The following is a 25068-nucleotide window of genomic DNA, read 5'->3' on the forward strand; positions in this document are numbered from 1 at the left end:
AATTTCTATTTTATTATAAAATCATCCACTTCCCTTAGGTTTTCAAATATATTACCGTGGAACTAACATAATACTGCTGATTCCTTTTAACTGTCTTTCATATAAAGGTAGTTCTGCTAAAAGAGTTTTCTGAAAATGCGAATTTGCTTCAACATGACTGGTAAATCCCAGAACAACTGGAGCACAGCTCACACTTCACATCACTTCTACATGGTTTTGTCCAGAAGCACAAGGTGAGCACAGAGAACAAACCAGCTCTGTAGGAGTACATAAGACAGGGACACACGTGTCCGACATCCACGGCCACCCAGTGCGCCACCGTCGGACAGCCACACCGACCCACGTCTGGCATTAGAGCTTGGCTCCGATTTCAGAGAACCTCTCCCACCATTTCAAAATAACTCACGAGCTGCGATCCTTCTGAGGCACACTTCCACGAGCAAACCTCAGGTCTTTTTATTTTTTTAAATTTATTTATGATAGTCACAGAGAGAGAGAGGCAGAGACACAGGCAGAGGGAGAAGCAGGCTCCATGCACCAGGAGCCCAATGTGGGATTCGATCCCGGGTCTCCAGGATCGCGCCCCGGGCCAAAGGCAGGCGCCAAACCGCTGTGCCACCCAGGGACCCCACTTCGGGTCTTTTTAAAGGGAAAGTCCCACAGGTAACATGTTTCCGTACTCTGTCAAGCAGCAGGGCTAAACCTGTGTTACAGGTTTATGAGCGTCCCGTCCTTATTCCTGAGGTCCCACGGACTAAGCTGTACGTGTGATTGTGCGTGTGTGTGCTCATGCGTGTGTTTTTAACAATGTTTTTGAGTACTGTGTTCCTAACCTCATTTTCCCCTAAGCCTTTTACAGCTTTTATTGTGCAATTCTACATAGTGCAGTGACTTTTCAAAACATGCTGCATTATAGCAGAAATGACTGGTCATATATATAATGTGGTTATACTTCTTTCCTTATGCTTAATATTATTACTGCTATTACTATTCTTTTTTTTTTTTTTTTTTTATGATAGTCACAGAGAGAGAGAGAGAGGCAGAGACACAGGCAGAGGGAGAAGCAGGCTCCATGCACCGGGAGCCCGATGTGGGATTCGATCCCGGGTCTCCAGGATCGCGCCCCGGGCCAAAGGCAGGCGCCAAACCGCTGCGCCACCCAGGGATCCCTGCTATTACTATTCTTATTGCTTGTTTTCCTACATGAGATATGCCAAGGAATTTATCTATTTTATCAGTACTTTCTAAAACTCAGCTTTTGGTTTTCATTGACTGTCCTTTTGTTTTCTCTATCTTTAATTTCAGGACTCATTTTTATAATTCTTTCTTCCAATCTTCTTGTGGTGTATTTTATCACTTTCGTATGACTTAAATTGAATGCTTAGATTCACATGTACAACAGCTTTTTATTTTAAGGTAGTATTTTAAGGTAAAAATCTCCTAATATAGGTTTGACTGTATTCCATAGGTTTTAATACAAAGTGGTTCTCCTTTAAAATGATTTCTGTGTGCAGCCCGGGTGGCTCAGCGGTTTAGCGCCTGCCTTTGGCCCAGGATGTGATTGATCCTGGAGTCCCGGGATCGAGTCCCATGTCAGGCTCCCTGCATGGAGCCTGCTTCTCCCTCTGCCTGTGTCTCTGCCTCTCTCTCTCCTGGTGTCTCTCATGAATAAATGAATAAAATGTTTAAAAAATAAAATAAAATGATTTCTGTATTTTACGCATTTCAGGAATATATTTTACATATACTTATTTACTTTTTCAATTAGGACATTACTTAGAATAAAATGCTTAATTAGCAAGCAGTTAAATTTATGGCTTTTTGTTGCTGCTTTCCAGTTTCTTTCATTTATAGTTAGCAAACATAGTATCTTTACTTTTCAAAATTTACTAAGATTTTTCTCTTAGTCAAGATATTCATGGTTTTGTAAATGTTCTATAGATATAAAGAAAATGCATTTTATCCAAAGTTCTAGATCTACTTGTATATCTATTCAATGAAATGATGATACTTTTCAAATATTCTGTATTTTCACTTTTCTTGCCAACTCGAATTTCACATTCAGAAATAGATGTACTAAGAAATGTGCTTTTTTTAAAAAAATGTGTTTCATTTAAAATTTTTATTATTCTGACTATAGAAGTAATATGATACAGATAAACTTAACACTATCAGGAAGGAAAATTTAAATAGTCATACTTCTGCCAAACAGTGCTAATTACTACTAATTTTTATATTATTTGGCTTTTCCATCTTTTCCCTTGTATTCATAAAAACACATTAGACTGGAATAGTAGTACCAGTGATAGTGTTCTGTAGCTCTCCTTTTTAACTTAACATTATTGCATGAGCATTTCAAATGTCATTAAATATTTTTTGAAAAATGCATGTTTAATGGCCACACGATATTTCACTGGAAGGCTGCATAAGATTTTATCTAATTAGTCCCTGACTGTTAACATTTCTAGGACACCCACGTTTTTAGTATTATAAAAATAATTGTTAAGATACTATTTATTCTTATAAATAACCTTGTTTTCATGGTTATTTTCTTTGGATAGTCTTCTAGACATGTAGAGTTATGGATATAAAGATGCAAATACTTCTCAAGCTCTAGTTACAGATGAACAACACTTTTCCTAAATAGTTAATGCCAATTTGTCTCCTCTAACAGTGTACAAGACAGACCATTTTATTCAATGCCAGCCAATGTATATAAAAAAGTCAATATTACTCAGGCAAAAATAAAATTTTTAAAAACTTCGCAAATTAAAATGTTTATTAGCCCTTAGTATTTCCTTTTATTACTATTCTACTATCTACAGGGTTTTAGTACTTTTCTTATCTATTTGCATGTGCTTGTCATCAAGTGAAGATATTATCCTTCCTCTGTCATATTTTAAGCAACAATGTATTATTTTCTTTTATAATTATTTAAATAGCTTTTTTACACCAAAAAGTTATGAATCTTATGCAAATACTGTATCTTCCTTTGTGATTTGCATTGTTTTAAGCTTACAACATTCTGCCTGATAGACTGTTTATAAATGTCCACTCTAGTCATTTCTGATGTTTTGTTTTTCTTTTTTAAGGTGCTACTTTGTACATCAAAGCTGCTTATAAGACATGAGATGAGGATTAAAATCGAAGCTTTTCTTTAAAGCAAGCCAACTGCTTTGGCATCCTTTATTTAATAACTTTTCTCACCCATGACTGACTTGTGATGTCTTCTTTCCCATATTCTATGTTCTTGTATATAATTGGGTCTGTTTGGGAGTTACCTTACTCTGCTCTATTGACCTCCTCTTCTACTCTTGAGTCAAAATGAAAATGATTTAATTACTGCAGATATAAAATGTGTGTTAACACAGAGGTAATGTGTCTCCTAGTTTCTCTTCTTAAAAAAATGTGGCTTGATGATTATTAGAATAATCTTTTTACATAAAAAGAAAAATCACACAAGAATTCTAATTGGAATTGCATTAAGCCTCTAAATTCAGGAAGAACTGACCTTCCCAAGTCTTCTTTTATGTACATTAGTATATATTTTTTTAATAATTTTCTTTGACTAAATTTCGCATATTTCTTTTTGAGATCATTTTTTAAGAGTTCGGTCGCTAACTTCTGTGAATGGGATTGTTTTCCATTACTCAGTAGACCCTGGGTGAAGAAAAAGGCAGACTCACAGGTATTACTTCTGGATTAACACTGGAAAAACAGTGATACCACAGTGGCTGGAGACACACTATGGATCCACTAAAAACCTTGATTTGTGGCAGTTACAGCGAGGTGATCAATACCGGACAGAGTGCTTGGTAAATGGGATCTTTAACTCAGTCGTAACTCCAAAGGCAGAATGAAGCACTATGCTGTGCTTAAGATTTAGAAGGAAAGGAAAAAGGCATGTTTCAGATCAAATTAAGCAGGAAAAAAAAATGGCAAGACAGGTTAAGTCCCAGGTTATGGGCTATTATTAACAGCCAGTGCTTTACGCTGAAGGTGGAATAAAGAATATAAATGGAGTAATACTATTAAGCTCCTCCGTACATCTGTCAACACGTTTTCTACTCTTCCTTGTCTCTCTGAATTCCTATGAAAACCAGGTCCTCCATAATGAGTCCAGCAGGAGGTCGTGTTACTTTACTTGGGCAACATCGTCCTGCAGAGAAGTTGCCAGAATGCCCTGTCATCAGCGAGTGCCCAACAGGCCCGGGCCCGTGTATACACACGCGCATTCTCAACTCTCATGTGGCAGGTTTCACAAGGACAGTAATTCCTTTCTGTTGGTTTCTAAGAATTTACCTGTCACGTAGTTACCACGGCTCTTGCTTGGTAACGGAGGTCACCTCACCTGAGTCGTCGTTGCTCGGTTTTTTGTAGTCTGATTAGAGGTCAACAGACAGTACTTTGTATGTTCACTAAAATGAAAGCTATGGTCTTGTTTTCTGGGGATCCTTAGACGCCTACACCTCACAAGTTCCCATGGTTGTCCTGGACTCTTCTATGAAATTCAGGGAGGTTATAACCCATGGTGCTGTGACGTAGCTTCTGCTTCCGCCCAGAGAACCAGGCATGACAGGGCACAGTGAGGTCCCGGTGCTGGAAGGACTTAAAGCGTCTGCAGCCCCCGCCAAGACACCCAAACTTCACACACGTCAAGGTGGCAGCCCCCACGCTGGGCCAAGCACATATCCTGACCAGTTTCCCCCCTCCCTTCCTCCCTCTCTTCCTTCTTCGCTCTTTTTTCCCCCAAAAGTAATGTCCAACCACTGCAGAATATAAGAACTTGTTAGCAATCGATAATAATTAGGTTAGGAGGCAATGGGCTTGGCTCCTCTGCTATTTCCGTGGTCACCTTACCTGCTCAGGAGGAGTTCACAGTAAAGGACAGCTACACGGCTTCTAAGCTCACAATTAAGTCTTAAGGTGCAGTGAAAAAGGTCCTGAAGAATTCCAGTAACAGAACCACAGTACCTTCTGCATAAAAAATATGCATCAATTTTTAGTTGCTTGCTTTAATTGAAAGTTTGCCAATGGGGATCCCTGGGTGGCTCAGCAGTTTGGCGCCTGCCTTTGGCCCAGGGCGCGATCCTGGAGACCCGGGATCGAATCCCACATCGGGCTCCCGGTGCATGGAGCCTGCTTCTCCCTCCGCCTGTGTCTCTGCCTCTCTCTCTCTCTCTCTGTGACTATCATAAATTAAAAAAATAAAATAAAATAAAATAAAATCTTTCTTAAAAAAAAAGTTTGCCAATGATCTCTTGTTTCTTAAAATACAGCACTACTTTAGGGAACAGAAATATATTCTAAAATTAGATTATTAACTACTGATTCTTTGTTGTGCTTGTTGTGTAACAGAGCATATAAACTGATTTAATGCTTGATAAATCTAATTTTTATGAAGAAAACGGAATTAGAGTCTCCGTGCAAGTTTTCCTCTCCTCCCAGAAAAAATACATTTCAAACTCTTAACCTAGCCCAGACGCCTTAAGTAAGAATGAAAGAAGGAATGATGGCATCTTCTTAACTATCCAGCAAAAGCATCACAAAGACAGCTGTGAGGTCCGATGTGTACCTACGTGAAGTCACTGAGAGAGAGAGGAGCCAGGTGTGTAAGACGCTTTGTGAACACAGAGGCGCTACACTCCTGGCTGGAAACAAAGGTGTCTCCGTCCTGTACCCGCCTCCATAAAGGACAAATTGACTTGGGAACACTGGTGCGGCCATTGTGGACGACAGTGGGGAGGTTCCTCAGAAAATTAAAAACAGAGCCACCCTACGATCCATTAATCACACTGCTGGGTATTTACCCAAAGAATATGAAAATACTAATTTGAAAGGACACAGGCACCCCTCTGTTTATTGCAGCATTATGTGCCGTAGCCAAATTAGGGAAGCAGCCAGGTGTCCACCAGCAGTTGAATGTACACACACACACACACACACACACACACACACACTCTGGGATATTATTCAGCCACAAAAAATAATGAAATCTTACCATCTTGCAACATGGCTGGATCTACAGGGTATAATGCTAAGCAAAATAAGCCAGAGACAGGCAAATACCATTTGATCTCAACTCATATGTGGAATTTAAGAAACAAAACAAATGAACAAAGGAAAAAAAAAAAGACAAACTAAAAAGCAGACTCTTAACTATAGAGAACACACTGATGGCTACGGGGGGGGGGGGGGCGGATGGGTGAAACAGGTGATGGGGCTAAGGGCACACTTCTCATGATGAGCAGGAGTAACATATGGAACTGCTGAGTCGCTAGATGGTACACCTGAAGGTAATATCGCACCACGTTAACTACACTGGGATTAAAATAAAGGAGGGAAAAAAAGAAATCTAGTCTTCCATATCGCTGCCAATTACGTTTATGAAACCCTCAAGGAAAGTTGCTTATGAATTTTAGTAACTTTTGAAGATTAAATACTAAATATGGAATAAAAAAGAGAAAGAAATTGATTGAAAGCTGAAATCTCGTTGGAAGGCCCAATATCGGTAAAACTCTCATTTTGTATTTCCATATAAAATTCATTCTGCATCTACTTTAGAAATGTTCAGAAAATTGTCAAATATATTACTTAAGGTCCAATGGTTAATTTACATGAAGGTGACTGATTTTTTTTGTGTGGTAAAAACACATAACAAAGTCACCATCTTAATCATTTTAAAGTGTTTTGTTCAATAGTGTTAAGTATATTCATGCTGTTGTGAACACGTCTCTAGAATTTTTATCATCTTGCAAAACTCAAACTATACCCATTAAACATTAACTTCACCTCCGCCCCAACCTTGCTTCCTTGGTAACCACTTTCTGCTTTCTGTTTCTTTGATTTTGTTTCTTGTTTCTATGATACTTTAGATTTTTCTTATGACTGGAATCATAAAGTGTTTATCCTTTTATGATTGGATTATTTCACTCAGCATAATGCCCTCGAGGTGCATCAATGTAGCATGTGATAGAATTTCCTTTTTTAAGGATGCACGATATTTTACTGTATGTACATATCACCTTTTCTTCTTCTTTTAAAAGATTTTATTTATTCATGAGACACAAAGAGAGAGAGAGAGAGAGGCAGAGACACAGGCAGAGGGAGAAGCAGGCTCCATGCAGGGAGCCCGACGTGGGACTCGATCCCAGGTCTCCAGGATCACGCCCTGGGCCAAAGGCAGGCGCCAAACCGCTGCGCCACCGGGCTGCCCTGAATCACGTTTTCTTTACCCATCGACCTTTCAAAGGACATCGCCTGGGCTGTCCTCAGCTCTTGCACATTGTAGATCATGCTGCGGTGAACAAGAGCGTGCAGGTGTCTCTTGCAGATCTTGCTCTGAATTCTCTGGGGCGTATATTCATCAGCGGGATTGCTGGCTCACGTGACAATTCTGTTTTTAATTTCTAAGGACCTCTACACAGAAGGGGGTGACTGGTTTTAAATTCGGTGTTAGAAAGCTACTACTACTACCTTTAAAACCACCGTTTTTGTTGTTTGGTTTCAGAAGGAAGGGTGCGGTGCGGTGCCTCCGGTTTGCCTCGGCTCTCAGGTGGTCCAGAACCAAAGTCCATCTTAATCGTCCTGTGATGTCCCTCTGTGTGTGACCCGAGGTGCCACGCGGCGCTTGGCTGCCGGGAACTCAAGCCAGTGAAGGAGAGAGGATTCAGGGCAGACACGGAGGCCACACAGGGCAGCCTCCCGGCCCCTGCGGCTGCACTCGCCCGCCCTGAGTTCCTCTCTGCCAGGCCCGGGGCTCCTCCCCGGGACCCGGCCCCGTGTCCTCTTCCTCCAAGCGCAGCCTCTGGGCCTCGACCGCACGGTCGCCGCGACTCTGCAGGGGACCCTCCAGCTCGCCTCGCCCCGCCGCGCTCCGGGCTTCCAGGCGCACACTCGGGGCGGCCCGCGCCAGGCCTTGCGCTCAGCGCCCGCTCCCCGATCGGTGGTTCACAGAGAAACCGCGGCCGCGGGCCACGAAGCCGGCCGCTCCACCCTTCCCGGGGGCCACGCGGGGCCGTCTCTCGCCATGGAAGGGGCCGAGCACGAGCACGACAGACACCCGCGCTCCGTCCTGACGCGACCACACTGTGCCCCACACGCTCCGACGTGCTCTTGCTCACGGTCTCGCCACGTTCTGCTGCACACACACAAGTATGGTCCCTGGTCTCAATGCCAAATTTTCTTTTCACTTTTAGTTTTTTTTTAAAATTCAAATTCAATCTAATTAACATACGGTGTATTATAAGCTACAGAGGTAGAATTTAGCGATTCATCACTTGCACACCACACCCCGGACTCTCCTTGATGCCCACCACCCGGTCACCCGGTCACCCCGTCCCCCGCCACCGCCCTTCAGCACTCTGTTTCCTACAGTTAAGAGTCTCTTACGGTTTATCTCCCCCTGTTTTCCTCTCATTTTGTTTTCTCTTCCCTTTCCCTATGTTCATCTGTTTTGTTTCTTAAATTCCATCACTTTTACGTTATTACATATGTTCTTCCAAGCTTCCACAAGAACTTTCGGGAATCAGATGGAACATATAATAAACAAACTCCACAATGATAAAAAAAAAAAACAAAACCTAATTTTACAGCTGTTGACCCTATTTTGAAGGCTGTTTTTAATCTATAAAATTGCAGTGTTTCAAAATTATTGAGAAATTTAGAATTTTGAAATGAAATTCCAGGAAAGTAGTGACTTCTGCTCAAATATTTAAAGGGGAGGAACCTTCATTTCCTAATCCTTTTATAAAAGGCAAAATGTCCCGAGGCCCACCCTTCCCATGGTTTCTAGCTGTTCTTTCCTGCGGATGAAAAGGAGGAGAGGAGTCTCCCCCTTACCCGTGGGGTTCTCGTCTGGTCCCTTCCTACCAATATGTCTCATGCGCTCTCCAGACTTGCTTTCAATAAGTGCTATTATTTTTCCTTCCCACACAAATTCTAAAAAACTAAAGTCCTGTCATTCTTATGTCTTACTCATATGACTGTCTCCACACTTCAGCAATCAGTGACCTAAAATATCTACCTCTTTGCTGTCGTTTTGTTTAAATTAGCATTTCTCAAATTCTCTGGTTCTCTTTACTCTTATAAAAATTATTAAGGACTTTATGGGTTGTATCTATTGATATCATTTTAGAAATGGACCCTGAGAAACTTCTAAAATAGTAATTCGTTAAAATAATAAAATGTTTAACAGTCACATAAATCATGCTATTAAAAGATCTATTTCACAAAACAAAAAAATTAAGTAGAGAGAGTGGCACCATTTCCCATTTCTGCAAATCTCATTAATAGAAGATAGCTGGATCTTCGTATCTGCTTCTGCATTCAATCTGAGTATTTACTAGAAAATGAGAGTTAAAAAAGGCAAATAACATCCTACTATTATCATGACAACAGCTCTAACCTTGTGGACCACAGTTTGAGAACTGCTGGTTCGGTGACTGACCTGACTTTTGGTGGTGATTAACCCTATTTTCAGATTCTGACAGCGTGCCCTGCAGAGTTCAAAGAATTATTCGTCTGTGTATGAATCATGACAAGGGGCTTCTCTGGCTCCCGAACGCTGGAGCACTCTCTCCCCCCGGGAACTGGAAGGGGAGGTGCCCCTTTCCCCTCCTCTCAAACCGAATGACCCTGATCTGTTCTGACCACACGTAGTCTAGAGGGGGAAGGAATACGCCAGCTGCAAACTCCCAGCTCAGCTCCATGCTCTGTCAGAAACCCCCAGTCATAGTTCCAGGAAGACGACACAAATGTCACAATGCGTGGAAGTAAGAGAAAAGATAACTGTGGTCTGTGTAGTAACAGCAGCTTTTAGCCTCTCTGGTTTCAAAATATCACCTACAAAGAAACCCAAATTGAGGTCTACAAATACTTTTTTTTTTAATTTTTATTTATTTATGATAGTCACACACACACAGAGAGAGAGAGAGGCAGAGACACAGGCAGAGGGAGAAGCAGGCTCCATGCACCGGGAGCCCGACGTGGGACTCGATCCCGGGTCTCCAGGATCACACCCCGGGCCAAAGGCAGGCGCTAAACCGCTGCGCCACCCAGGGATCCCTACAAATTCTTTTCCATAAACTCTCGTTCGAGTTCAGGTTCACACACAAAAGGCAATTTCAAGGTCTTTCCACACAAACTGCAGGGCTGGCTGCCTCCTCTCTGGGTCGGCCTGGGTGATTAACGGTTTACCTGTCCCCATCCTTCTTTAGCTGGACGGGAACACAGTTTGTGCTTTCCTACCCTGAGCCTTCCGACGCCGACTGCAAGTAACCAGATGCGGTTGGTCGTTGGACAGTAGCTCTCCCAAGGGGATGGCAGGGGGAGAGTAAAAGAAAAAGACACCCGGTTTAAGAGCAACTTTCAAGGCTGCCTCCGGCAAATTCCAGAATCTTAAGGACAAATAGTCCTGGAAGTTATTCGACAAATGGGGAATATCCTGCTCCAGGCCCAAACCCGAAGCCAGAACACTGACGCGTGACACAAAGAAAGTCGCTGAAGTATATCCTACCCCCCATGACCCTCCAGGGACAGCGGAAGAGCCTGCACCTTCTCAGTGACAGCTGCACACAAGTTCTCCTGTAACATTAAACAGCAAATTACAGGAGAGATCAGTTTGTATAATGTCTTGTCGCCCATACTTATTTCTTAGGCTCAAAACTTTGGGCAAAATTATTCTGAACAAGAAAGCTGCCTGCTGACATCGGAAATCGCTTAGAGCTGATGTCACGAAATTTATGGGCCTGACAGTCAAGGCTGGCAACCAGCGCTCCTACTTGTGAAAGCAGCTGCAAGTTGGGATCTCTGGTTGCTAAGCTTCGTTATTTCCTGGAATTCTGGAGTTTGTAAGGGGTCTCAGAGACGGCCTAGCCCAGTGACTCACCCTTCTGGTAAACTGATGTCCCGAGATACTAAGGGACTTGTCCAAGGTCACCGGCTTACTGGGTTGCACAGCCCAGGCTTAAAACATGGGTCTGTCTCTTTATTTTTTTTTTAACCTACTGATCTTCTGATTCAAACAAACCTCAAACAGTCTCTTCAAAAGGATCCTGACACCCAGGCGAACGCCTCATTGAATTGCCGTGAGCAAAGGGAAACGTTACGCTGCAGATTCCGAAATCACCAGATTCTTCAGAAACCAGGATGACAATCCACTAGGACAAACACGCAAGGAAGGCACAGAGCACACTAATGACATCTGCCCCGTCATCGGCCCCGCACCCCAGCCCGGCACCTGGGAGGGGACTGACTGGCAGGCGGCGGGCACCGACCGAGGGCGCCGGCCCACAGCAGCAGCTCGCTTCCCTGGCGGGGGACGATCGCGCCCAGGGTCACGGCCGCCAACCGCCGCTCCCGCACGTCCCTCCTGAGCCGCGGCCTTTCCAGTGCTTCCCCCGTGTCCCTGCTGGGGGCCTGCGCCACGTCCTGCTACCCGGCCCGGGCACTGGTTTCTCGTCTCCCAGGAGACGGTTCCCTTGCGCCGATCCCCACCGCCTTTCAAACTTGTCTCCAGGCGAGGCTCCACGGTCTGCGCTCTCGCCCTCACTCATCGGCCGGACGGGCCTCTGCGTGGCTGGGTCCCGGGAGGCTGCGGATCTCGCACGCTACTGTACAACCTCATTAAGTTAAAGCTATCCTCGATCACCTCGTTTTACCTTTTCTTGTGGATTTTAAGCTGAAAGGGACGGAGCTTTTGTTTTCTCCACGGTGTCTTCCACAGGTCAGCAGTTTTACCAAAAACATATGAAAACAAATCAATAAATACTTGTACATAAAGAAACATCCATTCTTTAAAAAATATCAAGTCAAGACGTAAGCGTACGACTATCAACACCCTGCCTCAGGCCCTTTGCACTTCGGCGCCTCCGGCTTGAACATTCCTCTCCCAGCTGCTGGCCGGGTCCACTCCCCCAGCCTTCCCGCCCTCTGCCAGATTACACCTCCCCGATGAAGCCTGGCGCGTCCAGCCTTCGGGAAACTGCGACTCGTCTCCTCCACCCCTCCCTCACGTTCCAATCCCCTCCTCTGCTGTTTCTCCCGTAGCCCCTCGCCCCTTCCAACATACGGAAGTTACCACAGTTGCTTACTGAAGGGAACCTTCACGCGGAGAGGGACTGGGGCAGGGACAGTGGTCACTGACGGATCTCGGACACTCAGAACCCTGCCTGGCCCGTGTACACTCAACAGACGTTTCTTTAAAGAACTGAATAGAAGAATTCAAACGTTATTTTAAGGAAATTTTAAGTTATTTTATGTAAAATGTTATTTTGAGCTCATTATTAGTACACTTTGATATATGTGGAAATAATAATATAAATAGGCTATACGTATTACAAAGTATGATATTTTTTAGTAATGGCTACAATAAACATATCTACCCAGAGTAGGCATGACTGAAAATGTACAATTACCAGTCAAATAATTTTTAAAAAGGATAATTTTTAAAAAGTAACTGCCATGCTATTACTATTTGTAATCAATGTCAAATGTACTTTTTAAAATATTTATTTATTTGAAAGAGAGAGGGAGGGAGGGAGGGCGGGCCGGATACAGACACAAGAGGTGGGAAGGGGCGGGTGGGGGTAGAGAACCTCAAGCAGACTCCACAGTTGTGGAGTTTTTGGCAAAACTGCTGACCTGTGGAGCTGCTGAGCTGCCCTGAGCTGGACTCGAGGCTCGATTTCGGGACCCCGAGAACATCACCTGAGCTGAAACCAAGAGACAGACGCTTAACTGACTGAGCCACCCGGTCGCCCCAATGCCAAGTATACTTTTGACTGAAACCTCACGACTTATCTTTGTTTCACTCCCAGGTCGACAGGAAACCATAATAAGGTCCCGCTCTTTTAAAACCCTGAGATATAAGACATATAACATTATATTAAGTTCAGGTGTACAACATAAGATTCAACAGTCGTACATATTGTGACGTGCTGCTGTACACGGTGAACTATTTCTAACCATCGTCTCTCTGCTAAAATGTTCAATTATCTTCAGCCTGAACATTATTCAAACCAAAGAAAGTGCAGATAGGTAGTCGTAAGCACAAATAGAAAGCGTTATTACACATAAAACCCACTTTTACTGGCCCCCAAAAAGGTGCTCACATGAAACAAAGTGGCTTAAAATTATGATTTTAGAAGATTATCTGTAGGGGCCCCGGGGTGGCTGACTCAGTGAAGTACCTGACTCTCGATTTCAGCTCAGGTCATGATCTCAGGGTCCTGAGGAGAGGCTGGCTCAGCATCAGGCTCCACGCTCAGCAGGGTCTGCATCTCTCCTACACCCTCCCGTGGCCCTCCCCCACACGCTCTCTCTGTCTCAAACAAATAAATCTTTTAAAAAAATAAGTTCTGGGCAGCCCAGGTGGCTCAGTGGTTTGGTGGCGCCTTTAGCCCGGGACCTGATCCTGGAGACCTAGGATCGAGTCCCACGTCAAGCTGCCTGCATGGAGCCTGCTTCTCCCTCTGCCTCTCTCTCTCCCGTTAATAAATAAATATAATCTTTAAAAAAATAAAGTAAAAAACAAAAAAATAAGCTCTGCTTTAAAAAAATTCTCTTTGAACTTAAATGGCAAATAATCATGTAACAAATCATACTCTTTAATTTAAATAAAACTGTTAACCCCATCAAAAAGTAAATTAAAGTTCATCTCTTCTTGAACACAATTTCTGCTACAGAAGTAATAATTACCAGTTATTAAGGCCTTTATATAAACGATCTCTTGTAATCCTCATAAAAATCCCAAGAGGCACATGTGATTATTCCCAATCTACAGGGAGTAAATTAAGGTTCATGTAAAGTTAACCAACCTGCCCATTATTATGCAGCTAAAAGACGGGAGAGCTGGAGTTGAGATGCAGATTTCTCTGGAGGCCAAGTGGTCACCTCAGCACCAGGATGCCCGCCCCTGACGTGCGAAGGCCAAGCGTGTTGACCCCACAGCAGAGAGCGGAAGGAAACAAGAACTTCTAGGGGATCCCTGGGTGGCGCAGCGGTTTGGCACCTGCCTTTGGCCCAGGGCACGATCCTGGAGACCCGGGATCGAGTCCCACATCGGGCTCCCAGTGCATGGAGCCTGCTTCTCCCTCTGCCTCTCTCTCTCTCTCTCTCTCTCTCTCTGGTGACTACCTTAAAAAAAAAAAAAAAAAGAACTAGAAGGCCGACCCGATGGTCAGAATGGAAGGAAAGGAGAAAGAACTTCTAGACAAAAATGCAAACGGAACTGGTTGGCCTTGATTCCTCCGACAGCGACTACGGAGGTTCCCACCTGCGGAAGGCTCTGCAGCGGGCACTCCACGTGGCCGTGCCTTTACCATGTTCCCAGCCTTCGAGCTGCTCAGGCCCACGGAGGTCGGGAAAACAAGGCAATTCAGCACTTGCGAAATGACTCCCACGGACCAGACCGTCTCAGCAACGGCAGACGTTATCTTATTTAACCCACAGTCTTATAAATGAAACCTGCACGTAGGCTGAAGGCATCACAGGCGCTGGCGTGCGAGTCTGAGCTCAGCGCTGTGAGGACCCGCAGGGAGACCCTTTCACCCTGCCCTGGGGTACAGGGGGCTTCTCCTAAGAACGGGCTTGGGGCCCGCAGCCCATTCTTACAGGTGGGAGAGGAGCTTCTCAAGGGACGGGAAGCCGGCTGTAGGCAAGGGGACCCCGCGTGCACGGGCACTGATGTGTGAACCGAGCAAGTGTGATAGCAGGGCAGGAGGGCTGTGACAGGTGAGGCTGAAGGAACGGGCCGGAGCTGACAGGTGCGGGGCTCGCCCTTGGGAAGCTGTTGACTCTACACGCAGAGGAGTGGCGTGATGGCAGCAGGACGCGGAGTATGTGACGGCGGGAGCTGGTGACCACGGACAAGAGACGGCAGGACCGACGTGGGGCTCAGAGCAGCAGCCCGAGCGAAACGTGCAGCAGAGACTGTTTTTTAAAGATTTTCTTTATGTGCTCATGAGAGACAGAGAGAGAGGCAGGGACCCTGGCAGAGGCAGAGGCAGAGGCAGAGGCAGGCTCCCCACGGGGAACCCAGTGCAGGACTCGATCCCGGGACCCGGGGTCGCAGCCTGGGCCGGAGGCCGACGCTCCACCGCTGAGCCCCCCGGGGGCCCCTGGACACGGAGATTTTTAAGGAACCAGTGGAACAGAGGCCGAGGAAGTGTGCAGGGCAGGGCGTTCTGACGTCAGCGGGCGAGGGCCGTGAGGGCCGGGAGCGCTGCGAGGCTGGAGGGGAGACGCGGCCCTGCCTCCTGCTGCGGGGGGGCCAGGCCGTGGAGCCTGCCCCAGGGGTGAGGGGGGAGGGAGGCGCTGGGCCCCGGGGATGACCTCCCGCAGGTGTCCTGGCCCCGGCCGGAGGGCGGGGAAGTGCAGAGTCTGCACGGGGCTCATGGGGCAGGGATCACGGAGGGGAGCGCGAGGCAGAGGCTGGGTGCTCAGGCGGCTCCGCGGGGGGCGGGGGGCATGGACACAGCAGCCGCCCCCCATACCCGCCGCCCCCCAGCCTGGCCCTCCTCCCTCCTCCTGGGCCCCGGGGCGGGCGGCCCTGCCCCTCTGCAGCCGTGGCTCGCGCTCCAGGCGCCGCAGGCCCGCCGGCAGGTCCTTGGGCCCTGGCACCGCCGCGAACCGAGAGCAGGGCAGCCGCCGGCGGGGGGCGAGGGGTGAGGGGGCGGGCACCGAAGCACGCGGGGCACCTGCTCCGGGGAGCGCCTCTCCTTGGCGGCGGCCCCCAGGGACCTGGGGCACAGCCGGGCACCGAGCCCCCGAGCCCCAGGCCCGCGCTCCCGCGCCTCCCTCCCTCCCCCGTCCCGGGATCGACCCCCCTCAGGTCTCTGCCTCTGGGTCTCCCAGCAACAAGTACACGCGTGTCCAAGCAGGGCCGCGTGGGTCGCGCGAGCGGGGCGGCGGGACGGGCGAGGAAAGCTGATGGGCCTCCCGCACCCGCCGCGGCCCTGGTGGCCCGGATCGAGTCAGGGAGCCTGCTTCTCCCGCTGCCTGCGTCTCTCCCTGGGTCTCTCCTGAATAAACGAATAAAATCTTAAAAAAAAAAAAAAAAAAAAAAGAACAACAGAAAGTAGCTGCGGCTGAAACTCCAGACGGGAGGGCGCCGAGCTAAAGGAGGCAGTGGAGGAAAGGCCCAGATCCCGCAGGGGCAGGGCCACGGGAGACTCGCAGCCCATGCCCAGGAGCAAGGGAAGCACCGAGGGGCCTGGCAGGGGAACGGCAAGGTCAGGCGCGTACCTGCACATCCTCCCGCCGCCAGTACGGAAAGCGGACTGCAGGAGGCAGGGTGGGCACGGGAGGACGCCACGGAGGCCACCGCGGCCCAGAGCGGACCGGGAGGAGGGTGCGGGCGGGGCCGGGGGGAACCCGGCGAGGTTGGGACCCGGGAACCAGTCACAGGAAATACGGAGGAAGCAGAACGTCAGAGAAGAGCTCCGCGCAGAGATCAACACGTTGGGGCCACGGTCACAGGGGCGCCCACGGAGCCGTGCCCCGGGGACCACGGCCCAGGGAGGGGAAGCTGAGCCAGAGCTGGCTACCGGCCTCTGTGCTGAAAACGGACCGGCCAGGGATCCCTGGGTGGCGCAGCGGTTTGGCACCAGGGCGCGATCCTGGAGACCCGGGATCGAATCCCACGTCGGACTCCCGGTGCATGGAGCCTGCTTCTCCCTCTGCCTGTGTCTCTGCCTCTCTGTCTGTATCTCTCATGAATAAATAAATAAAAATTAAAAAAAAAAAAAAAAAAAGAAAAGGAAACAGACCGGCCAGAAAACGGGGGAAAGCCGGGGGAGCACAGGGCTGTGGACACAAATCAGGAGACTATTTTAGGAAGAAAGACAAGAGCTAAATGCTGCAGGAGGCCAAAGACGACGACCTAAAAATGTCAGCAGGTCAGGCCCCAAGGAGATCTCGGGGCGGAGTTGCAGAGCCGGGGCGGGGTGCAGAGTCACGGGGACGGGTCCTGGGAGGACTGCGACTCTGGGACAGAACAGAGCTACGATGTCTTTGTTCTCGTTAAAACAAAACAATAACGGGCGACTGGGTGGCCCAGTGGGTTAAGGACCGACTCCTGATAAGCTCAGGTCATGATCTCAGGGTCGTGAGACAGCCCCACACGGAGCTCTCTGTCGGCGGGGGGCGGGGGGGGGGTCTTGGCACTCTCCCTCTCCCACCCCGCCTCTCCCTGCTGTGTGATCGTGCTCTCTCTTTCTATCTCATATGAATAAATAAATAAAATCTTAAAAAAACAAAACAAAACAAAACAAAAATGGGGGCCTGGGTGGCTCAGTGGGTTAAGTGTCTGCCTTTGGCTTGGGTCATGCACTCAGGGTCCTGGGATCAGGCCCCACATTGGGCTCCCTGCTCAGCGGGGAGCCTGCTTCTCCCTCTCCTTCTATCCCTGCCCCCTACTTGGGTCCCCCTGGTTAAATAAATAAATAATGCTTAAAAAAGAAAAAACCAGAAACCAATAACCAATGGGCAGGATCCCGGGAGGAGGCAGACATTAGAGATGTTAGACTAAGAGAAAGTCACTTGGAACATGATGCGCTCATCAGCTCCCAGCCATGGCCCTTCTGCAACAGATACACCACGTGACGTGCTCAAGAGACGAGGACGACCACCGTCTGAATCAGTAATACCAGGTCCCCGGAGGCCATCCTTTGTGGCAGATCACGTCTGGAGACGACGGGTAAGCGATGTCAACCTACCATGTGCTACACTGCATCTCCTCAGCACCCGATTTAAGGCAGGGCAATCCGGGAGTTCCTGCGGACACGCACGCTGCAGAATCCGCGCAACAGTGGGACCAAGAAGCCCTTCGAAAGTCCGTGACTGCAATGGAGATGCCACAAAATAACCCTGAGCCAAAGAGTGCCCTTGGCATCTGCATTCACTACCACTCGACCGAGTTTTAGGAACAAAAGAGGACAGGATGACACGCACGGTGACGTAACTGAGGAGAGAAGCTGATCCTTGAGACGTGCTGAGGAGGTCTGTGATCCACACAAAACCCTAACGACGCGCTGACGCCCACCCCGACAGGAAGCACGGTCTTTGACAAAACCACCGTCAGTGAATCACACTGGATGAGCACATGTCGGCACCCCAGGGCCCGTCCTGCTAAGCAGAGAAACAGCTCCTCCGTGAGTACGGACGTCGGGAGGCACCAGGATCTCTCCCGCAGGAGCGGCCCGGCTGGATGCTCAGCGCAGGTAGCAGCTGACGCCCGGTATCCGCAGGCTGTCACCACCGAGAACACGACGTCCCACGTGCGCTCGTTACAACCACAGGAAGAAACAACTCACCCAAACCATCTCGTTACATGAAAGGCTCAAATTCTTTTCTGCTGCTTCTTCTTCTTTTTTTTTTTTACACCTTTTTAGCCATGGCTAAATGCATGGAATAACACGAGCCTCCAATCCAGTAGTGACCATCGTGGGGCAACTCCCTGCGGCTGGGCTTAGTGGCACGGGAAAAAAATTAACTTGGCATCGTAAGAGGAGAATCCTAGCTCTGCCACCAGTTCTTAACACGTGACCTACAATACATCACAGTCTAGGGGAGGGGGGCATTAGCTGTAGAAGAATGAAGGTCCCTTTCAATTCTAGTATCTCCTTGTCTCCTCCAAGAGGATGTTGAATCACCTTTTCATATCGCTGGATACTTCTTCCCGGAGCCATCATGGTGCATAGTCCCCAAACTGCTTCCTAATCAACGGTTAGAACACGGTAAGGAGACACTGTGCGTATAGTATTATCAGGTATCCTGGGTTGAACAGGGTCTTCCCTAAATTCATGGCCATTGGAACCTCAGGATGTGATCTTATTGGGAGCAAAGGCCTTTACAGATGTAATTAGTTAGGATGAGATCATGCTGGATTACGATGAGGTTTTTTTTTTTTTTTTTTTTTAAGATTTTATTTATTTACTCATGAGAGACACAGAGAAAGCGGCAGAGACCAGGCAGAGAGAAGCAGGCTCCCTGCGGGGAGCCCGATGCGGGACTCAATCCCAGGACCCCGGGGTCACATCTGGAGCCAAAGGCAGACGCTCGACCGCTGAGCCCCCCAGGCGTCCCTAGGGTGAGCTCTCCATCCAGTACTGCCGTCCTTGTAAGAAGGCCACGTATAAACACGGAGACACGGAGAAGAAGGGGACATGAAAACAGAGGCAGGGGTTGGAGGGACACATCTACGAGCCAAGACTTCCAGCAACCACCAGAAGCTGGGAGGAAACGAGGGTTCTCTCGTAGAGCCTCAGAAGGGGCCCTGTCACCACCTGGCTGGGACTTTAGTCTCTGGCCCTGGGAGAAAATAAATTCTGTCGTCCTCAGCCCCTGGGTTGGCAGTACTGGTGAGAACGGCCCCAGGAAAGCAGGGGCCAGGCACCGGTCACGACTCCTGCTGCTCTCACGGCCACACGTGAGGACTAAGACATACAATACCTCAGACCTTCAGAATATGAGAAAACACCCGGGGAGTTCGAGACACTGGTTTTAGGTGATTAAAACAGCTCTGACGATTCTTCAGTGACCTTGTAGTGGATGCTAAGGATTATATTTTCAAAAAGGTAATTTCTCCTTTTATTTGAAAAAGTGACCTCCTGCACGTCTCTTGCTGGAAGCATCAGCCTTCTGGAAGGGGACACTTTTTGCCTCCCTGGTGCAACCGGACCCTTTGCCTGACTCCTGCGACGCAGACGCCCAATCCCTGGGATCCTGCCAAGGCGTACACCCCTGGGCATCCACCAGGTGAAGCAGCCTCAGGCACACCGCCCAGGGAGTAAGTGCCGGTGACACAGAGCGGTGCTCTCGGAAGGCTGTTAACTCATCTGTAAAACAGGAATCTCCAAATGATAGGAAACGGCATGGGACGGTATATTCCTGCAGCAATCCCAGACGCTCAACAGAGCTGTAGTCTAAGCAAAAGAAGAGGCCCTGAAAGACTCCTCAACAGCGCAGTCTGGGGGCCCACCAGGCGTCAGGAGCAGGTCGTATTTCTGCTTCCACTTCTTGGCCGTTTGCTTTAGTGAAGCTCCGTTTATGAGTTTCAAGCAGCAGAGGATGGACACCAGGTTCTTCCGTGCGCCCCAACTGTCGCGTGCCGGCCGTCGGAGCAACTACGGCCCGGGCTAAGCGCCCACTGAGCTGTCAGCACCCAGACCACCCCAACTAAAAGCCTTCCTTCCGCGCTTCGATGCCGCAGAGCGTCCGTGGTGGGCCGGGGACTCCGTGGGGACACAGACTGAAGCACACGAGGCCTCTGCCTCCGCCAGGTCGGCCTAGCGAAGGACACAGCCCCACAGACGAACGAGGCCACACGGCCAGGACACTGTGGAAAAACAGACACAAGCTGCCCGTGGGCCAGGACCACAGGCGGGATGGAAAGCCTTGAGCAGGAACACTCTCTGCACTAGGCGGCGGCTCCCGACGGCCCCCGACGGCCCCGGATGCAGCCCGGGCAGCAGGACACGCAGCTCGCCAGGCACGCAGGGCTCCCAGCTGGGTGGACAGCTGCCTCCCGGCCCAGGGATGCCGTGGGTCTTGGCGTCCTTGGGTGACAGACAGGGCCCCTGGGGCCGGGCGCTGGGTACACACCCAGTGTCGGGGCGACACAGAGGCGCAGCACCGTGTCTTCTCTCTCCTTCCACCCCCTGCACAGCCCTGTGAGCTGACAGCGGCATGTGCCACGGGAGCACTATCCCCACGGGAGCACTATCCCCACGGGAGCACAATCCCCACAGGAGCACAATCCCCACGGGAACGACCACAACAGGACACAGCCGCGCACGGTCGGCGTCATGACCATTATCCTGAACACTAAGCATCGTAAACGTCAATCTTTTCTTCTCATCCCAAACTTACCAGAAGCACATATATGGAAACAACCTTCAGAGAACAGAGATTTATGATTTGGGGGATTTGTTTAAAAAAAAAAAAAAACCTTCAATGAATATGCATTTATCCGGCAAGATTTCAATAAAAAACTTCAGTTCATTAACATTTTTTTTAAAGATTTTATTTATTTATTCATGAGAGACTCAAGGAGAGAAGCAGAGACGCAGGCAGAGGGAGAAGCAGGCTCCCTGTGGGGAGCCCCATGGAGGACTCGATCCCAGGACCCCGGGGTCACACCTCAGGCTGAAGGCGGCACTAAACAGCTGAGCCACCCGGGCTGCCCACCCACGAACAGTTCTGATGAAGCAGAAAATCCATATATTTATAAAGATTAGCATCTACACATGTCTGTGACTACGGCGTTATTCAGTAGGGTCGGTGAAAATTGGCTCAAGGAAGTTCTTTCATTTCTGTGTGGACATTTCCTTACCAGTTACCCTTCCCGGATACCTTAGAAACTCTGCCGGGGATGCCGGAGGGAGATCCTCCCTGCTGGGGATCGAGCTCCTTCATAGGCCAACTGCTCGTCCTGAGCCAGGACCCCAACCACCTTGTACACTATCTCTACTTCTCAAACTGGTTCTTTTGTCCCCAAACCTTTCCTGCCCTCTCTTCCCGCCATGTTTCCCTCCCCTATGCCATTCACCTTGCCTGAAATACCTTCCCTTCCCATCTTCAGCCAAAGGAACCCCAGCCCACCGCCAACACCCAGTTCACATCCAGTCTCCACGGAGCCGACCCGGACCGTTACCTCCCACGCTCTCCTCACCTCGCTGTCCTGTCGGCTTCCCACTCACTGGTGTGCTGCGGCTGGGGCTGTTATTTTTTTTTACTCTGTGTTACTTATTCCCTAATTTCACTCTCCCTTTTCCTCCAACTGAGTAAGCTTTCAGAGACCAGAAGCCACATGTTAGAATTGACAGAAAATTTCAAAGTCCCACTTCAGCATGAATAGCCTGCACAATAGGGCTGACTTTTTGGACATTAAAACAGATGACATTTCTGAAAACTCAACATGAATTCTATTGCCATAACGTTTTCCCCTGCAGAAGGTGATTCCATTGTGACAACCATTTTGAATGGCAACAGAATTATACAAATAAATTATCTCAGAATTCAAGCAGGTGCTTATCGCAGCCAGCTACCCTAAATAGTTAGAGCGTTTGCACCTTAGTCAACAACTTATTCGGCAAACTATTCACTGAGTCCCTAATCTGTACAAGGAGCCACACTGAGATCCACTGGGAGAGGAGATGAACAAAAGGCCGGTCAAGTCCTCAACACTCAAAACTTTAATGGAAGAGACAGACTTGAAAACTTTTTACAAAACGAGTTAAATGAGCAATACAGTATAGCTAAGCTACGGAGTAAGCCGGGTGATTAACTTCTACTGGTGGACGTTAGGAACCACCCATCAGAACACAACAAAACCAAAAAAAAAAAAAAAAAAAGGGAAAAGAGGACATTGGAATGAGGCGCTGAGAGATAATTGGGGCTCTGCAGACCACGATGGCAGAAGGGGGGTCGGGAAGACAAGGTCCGCGAGAGCAGGATGTGCAGACATGAAAGCACGACCTCACCCATTCTAGCTCCTCTCGGTAGTGGTGACCTGACCTGCTGCTTCGTGAGAAGCTGAAAGGCTGTTCCCCTCCTACATCTCATAACCGTCTCTTCCCCACGGCTACAGTCTCCAAGTGGTGCAGGACCCCCCTGCTGCTCGTCTAAGGGCTCATCCTGGTGCAGTGCTCCCTCTCCCTGTCCTTCCTTTTGCAGACAAGTTTTTGTGAGCATGGTCTGTGCGGTCGTCTCTGCTTCATCTCCAATTCATCCGATTACTTGAGGTTAACTACTTCTTGAATCCTTTTTATTCGGTAGAATAAACAGAAACAAGGATTTACTTTCTGATAGCCCTCTCTCTTTCTTTTAAAATAAGCTAACCAGAAAAAAAAAGTTAACCAGTATTTCTTTTTAAAATGTATTTGCTATATTCAGGGAACAGAGAATGAATAGTCTGCACAGGATTTCTCACGTCCACAAACTATTCAACAGCTGAGACTCTGTAAGTACTTCTCACCCCATGAGAACACTGAACCTTAAGCCCTTCTCTCCAGGTGCCCTCCCCTAACTCAGCTCTTCACAGTTCTTCACATGAGAAGAGGGAGCATATACAATTAATTCATCCTCTTCCACAACATAAAACAGGTCCTTTTAAGGAATTATGTCATGGGAGCTGGGTCCTTAATCTCCTCTAGAAGATCAGGGTAAGGTAAGGTCTGGTACATTCACGCTGCACCGACATCCCTACAGAAGAACCCCAGCCGAGACCCCTTGATTTACGTTCTGCTTCTCCGGCAGTTTCATTTACTAAGGGAGTAATGGCTAAGACGGTCTCTCCTCCTGGACACGATAAACAGCCAGAACTCTCCGTGACTTACTTACTTTGCTCACCTTTCTTACCTTCAGAGCCAAATTTATCAGCACCCATTAACCACCTACGCTGATTCCAAAAAACGCAAAGACTCACCTCACCCATATGTTATATACATTTCAGCCTTTTCATGGACAGTGAGTGCTACATATACTGTCCCATGAACTGCTGGACAATATATAGATCTTAGCTCATCTTTTCAGATTTCCTTTGCAGTGAATATTTCAGTTCACTGAACAATCCAGTTACCCCCCTTCCTTCATCTTTTAAAAATAAATTTATCCCCCCGCCACATCCCACTTTTTAAAAATAACTCTCCTTCGAGCAGATGAAGATCTGTATCATTCACTTCTCTTCTGTCCTCCTACAGAACAGAGTTTACAGACCTACCGACTGCATTGGACATTATAGAAACTGCATAAATATTTGTCAATAGGCAGATTTACATATAACAATATTGTTAAAATTTCCATAAAGGTCACCAAACAAATGTTCTGACTAAAGACCAAATGGAAAATTTCAAGCCCACCTCTTCAGACCCTTGTAAGAATCAGGTTAGATAACAGATGGAAACCCACATTCCATATGTCTAACTACTTAAAAGTCATACATCAAGTTAAACTATTAAATGAAATATGTTCTCCTCTGCTAATCCTGACAAATAGCCCTTCAACCACCTGGCAGTGCAGGAGTGACTCTAGAATTTTCGGACCCCTGAAAGCTCCACAATATAGTACGTGCAGGCTCTCTGCTGTTTGGGGTCAGGAAAACGTCATTCAGGTCCTCAGAACAAGGGGTGGTGGTGTGAGGGCCCAGGCTGCGCACACCCCCTTGACCGCTTAGGTCCTTCGTCCTGTGGGGAAATGTGACCAGAACAGTGTTCTCTCACTCAGGGCCCCAAAAGAAGGGCCTCTCTTGCTGGGTCTGAAGGCAATACTGGCTGATTTACCAAAATGGAGAATTTACCAGATCGGTCTTGTTATCTTTAGCTAATATACCAGCTAAGATTAAATATATAAAAAGATGATTAAGTAAGTGGTAAAACCTGAAATTCCAATCCCTAATCACTTTAGTTCCCTCAAGATCTATAATAAAAAAAGAGCCTAACACTTATCTGAATCTACCCTGAGGCCTCATGCAGAGTCTGTGCTTTAACAATTCATACAATTTACCGGACTCTACTCACATGTTCGAGGGAGTTAAGACAAGAAGGAGCAGAGAAGAGGGAAAGGAGGAAAACATCAAGTATCAGAGATCAGACATGCGGGTCAAAGAAGACATTTCCCTGGTGTTCTGTCGCTGGTCGAGGAAGCATGTGACCGACGGGCCATGACGAGCCATCTGATGACTGCGGGCTCCCGCTCACTCAGACTCAAGCAGCTCGCTCACTGGCCTCACAAAGCTCCTCTCCTAGCCACCGTGTCCACGGCGAGGCAAGCTGAATCTTGTCAACGTTTAAACTGAGACTCCCTACCCCTCACCGTAATCGGCTGCACTGCAATGTCCACTTCGCTTAGCAAGAAAATTAATTTGTTAGTTTGAAAAAAACTAATACATAACTTTCATCACAATACACATATGCACACTCCACGGGAAGGGAAGTATTTCAACTGGAAATCTTATTGACGTGTACTTACTGAGATTGTACCATTGTCTAGACCTATGGACAGTCTTCTTGTTTCCGGGTTAAAAGACATGCATGAACATGGAGCTGAAAGAAATGAACATGTTGATGA

General features: G+C 48.0%; 1 protein-coding gene across 7 annotated transcripts in view; it reads right to left on the reverse strand.

Moving 5' to 3' along the window:
• Window positions 1-25068, reverse strand: part of WDFY2 (WD repeat and FYVE domain containing 2) — a 157646-nt gene that overhangs the window by 51885 nt on the left and 80693 nt on the right. For all 7 annotated transcript variants that reach the window (XM_072760503.1, XM_072760501.1, XM_072760499.1 and 4 more), the window contains one exon: window positions 24970-25043. In XM_072760503.1, the coding sequence (XP_072616604.1) occupies window positions 24970-25043 (74 nt within the window). The remainder of the gene's footprint in view (window positions 1-24969; window positions 25044-25068) is intronic.

Source organism: Vulpes vulpes, chromosome 6 (assembly GCF_048418805.1).
Source record: "Vulpes vulpes isolate BD-2025 chromosome 6, VulVul3, whole genome shotgun sequence".
NCBI classification, from domain to species: domain Eukaryota; kingdom Metazoa; phylum Chordata; class Mammalia; order Carnivora; family Canidae; genus Vulpes; species Vulpes vulpes.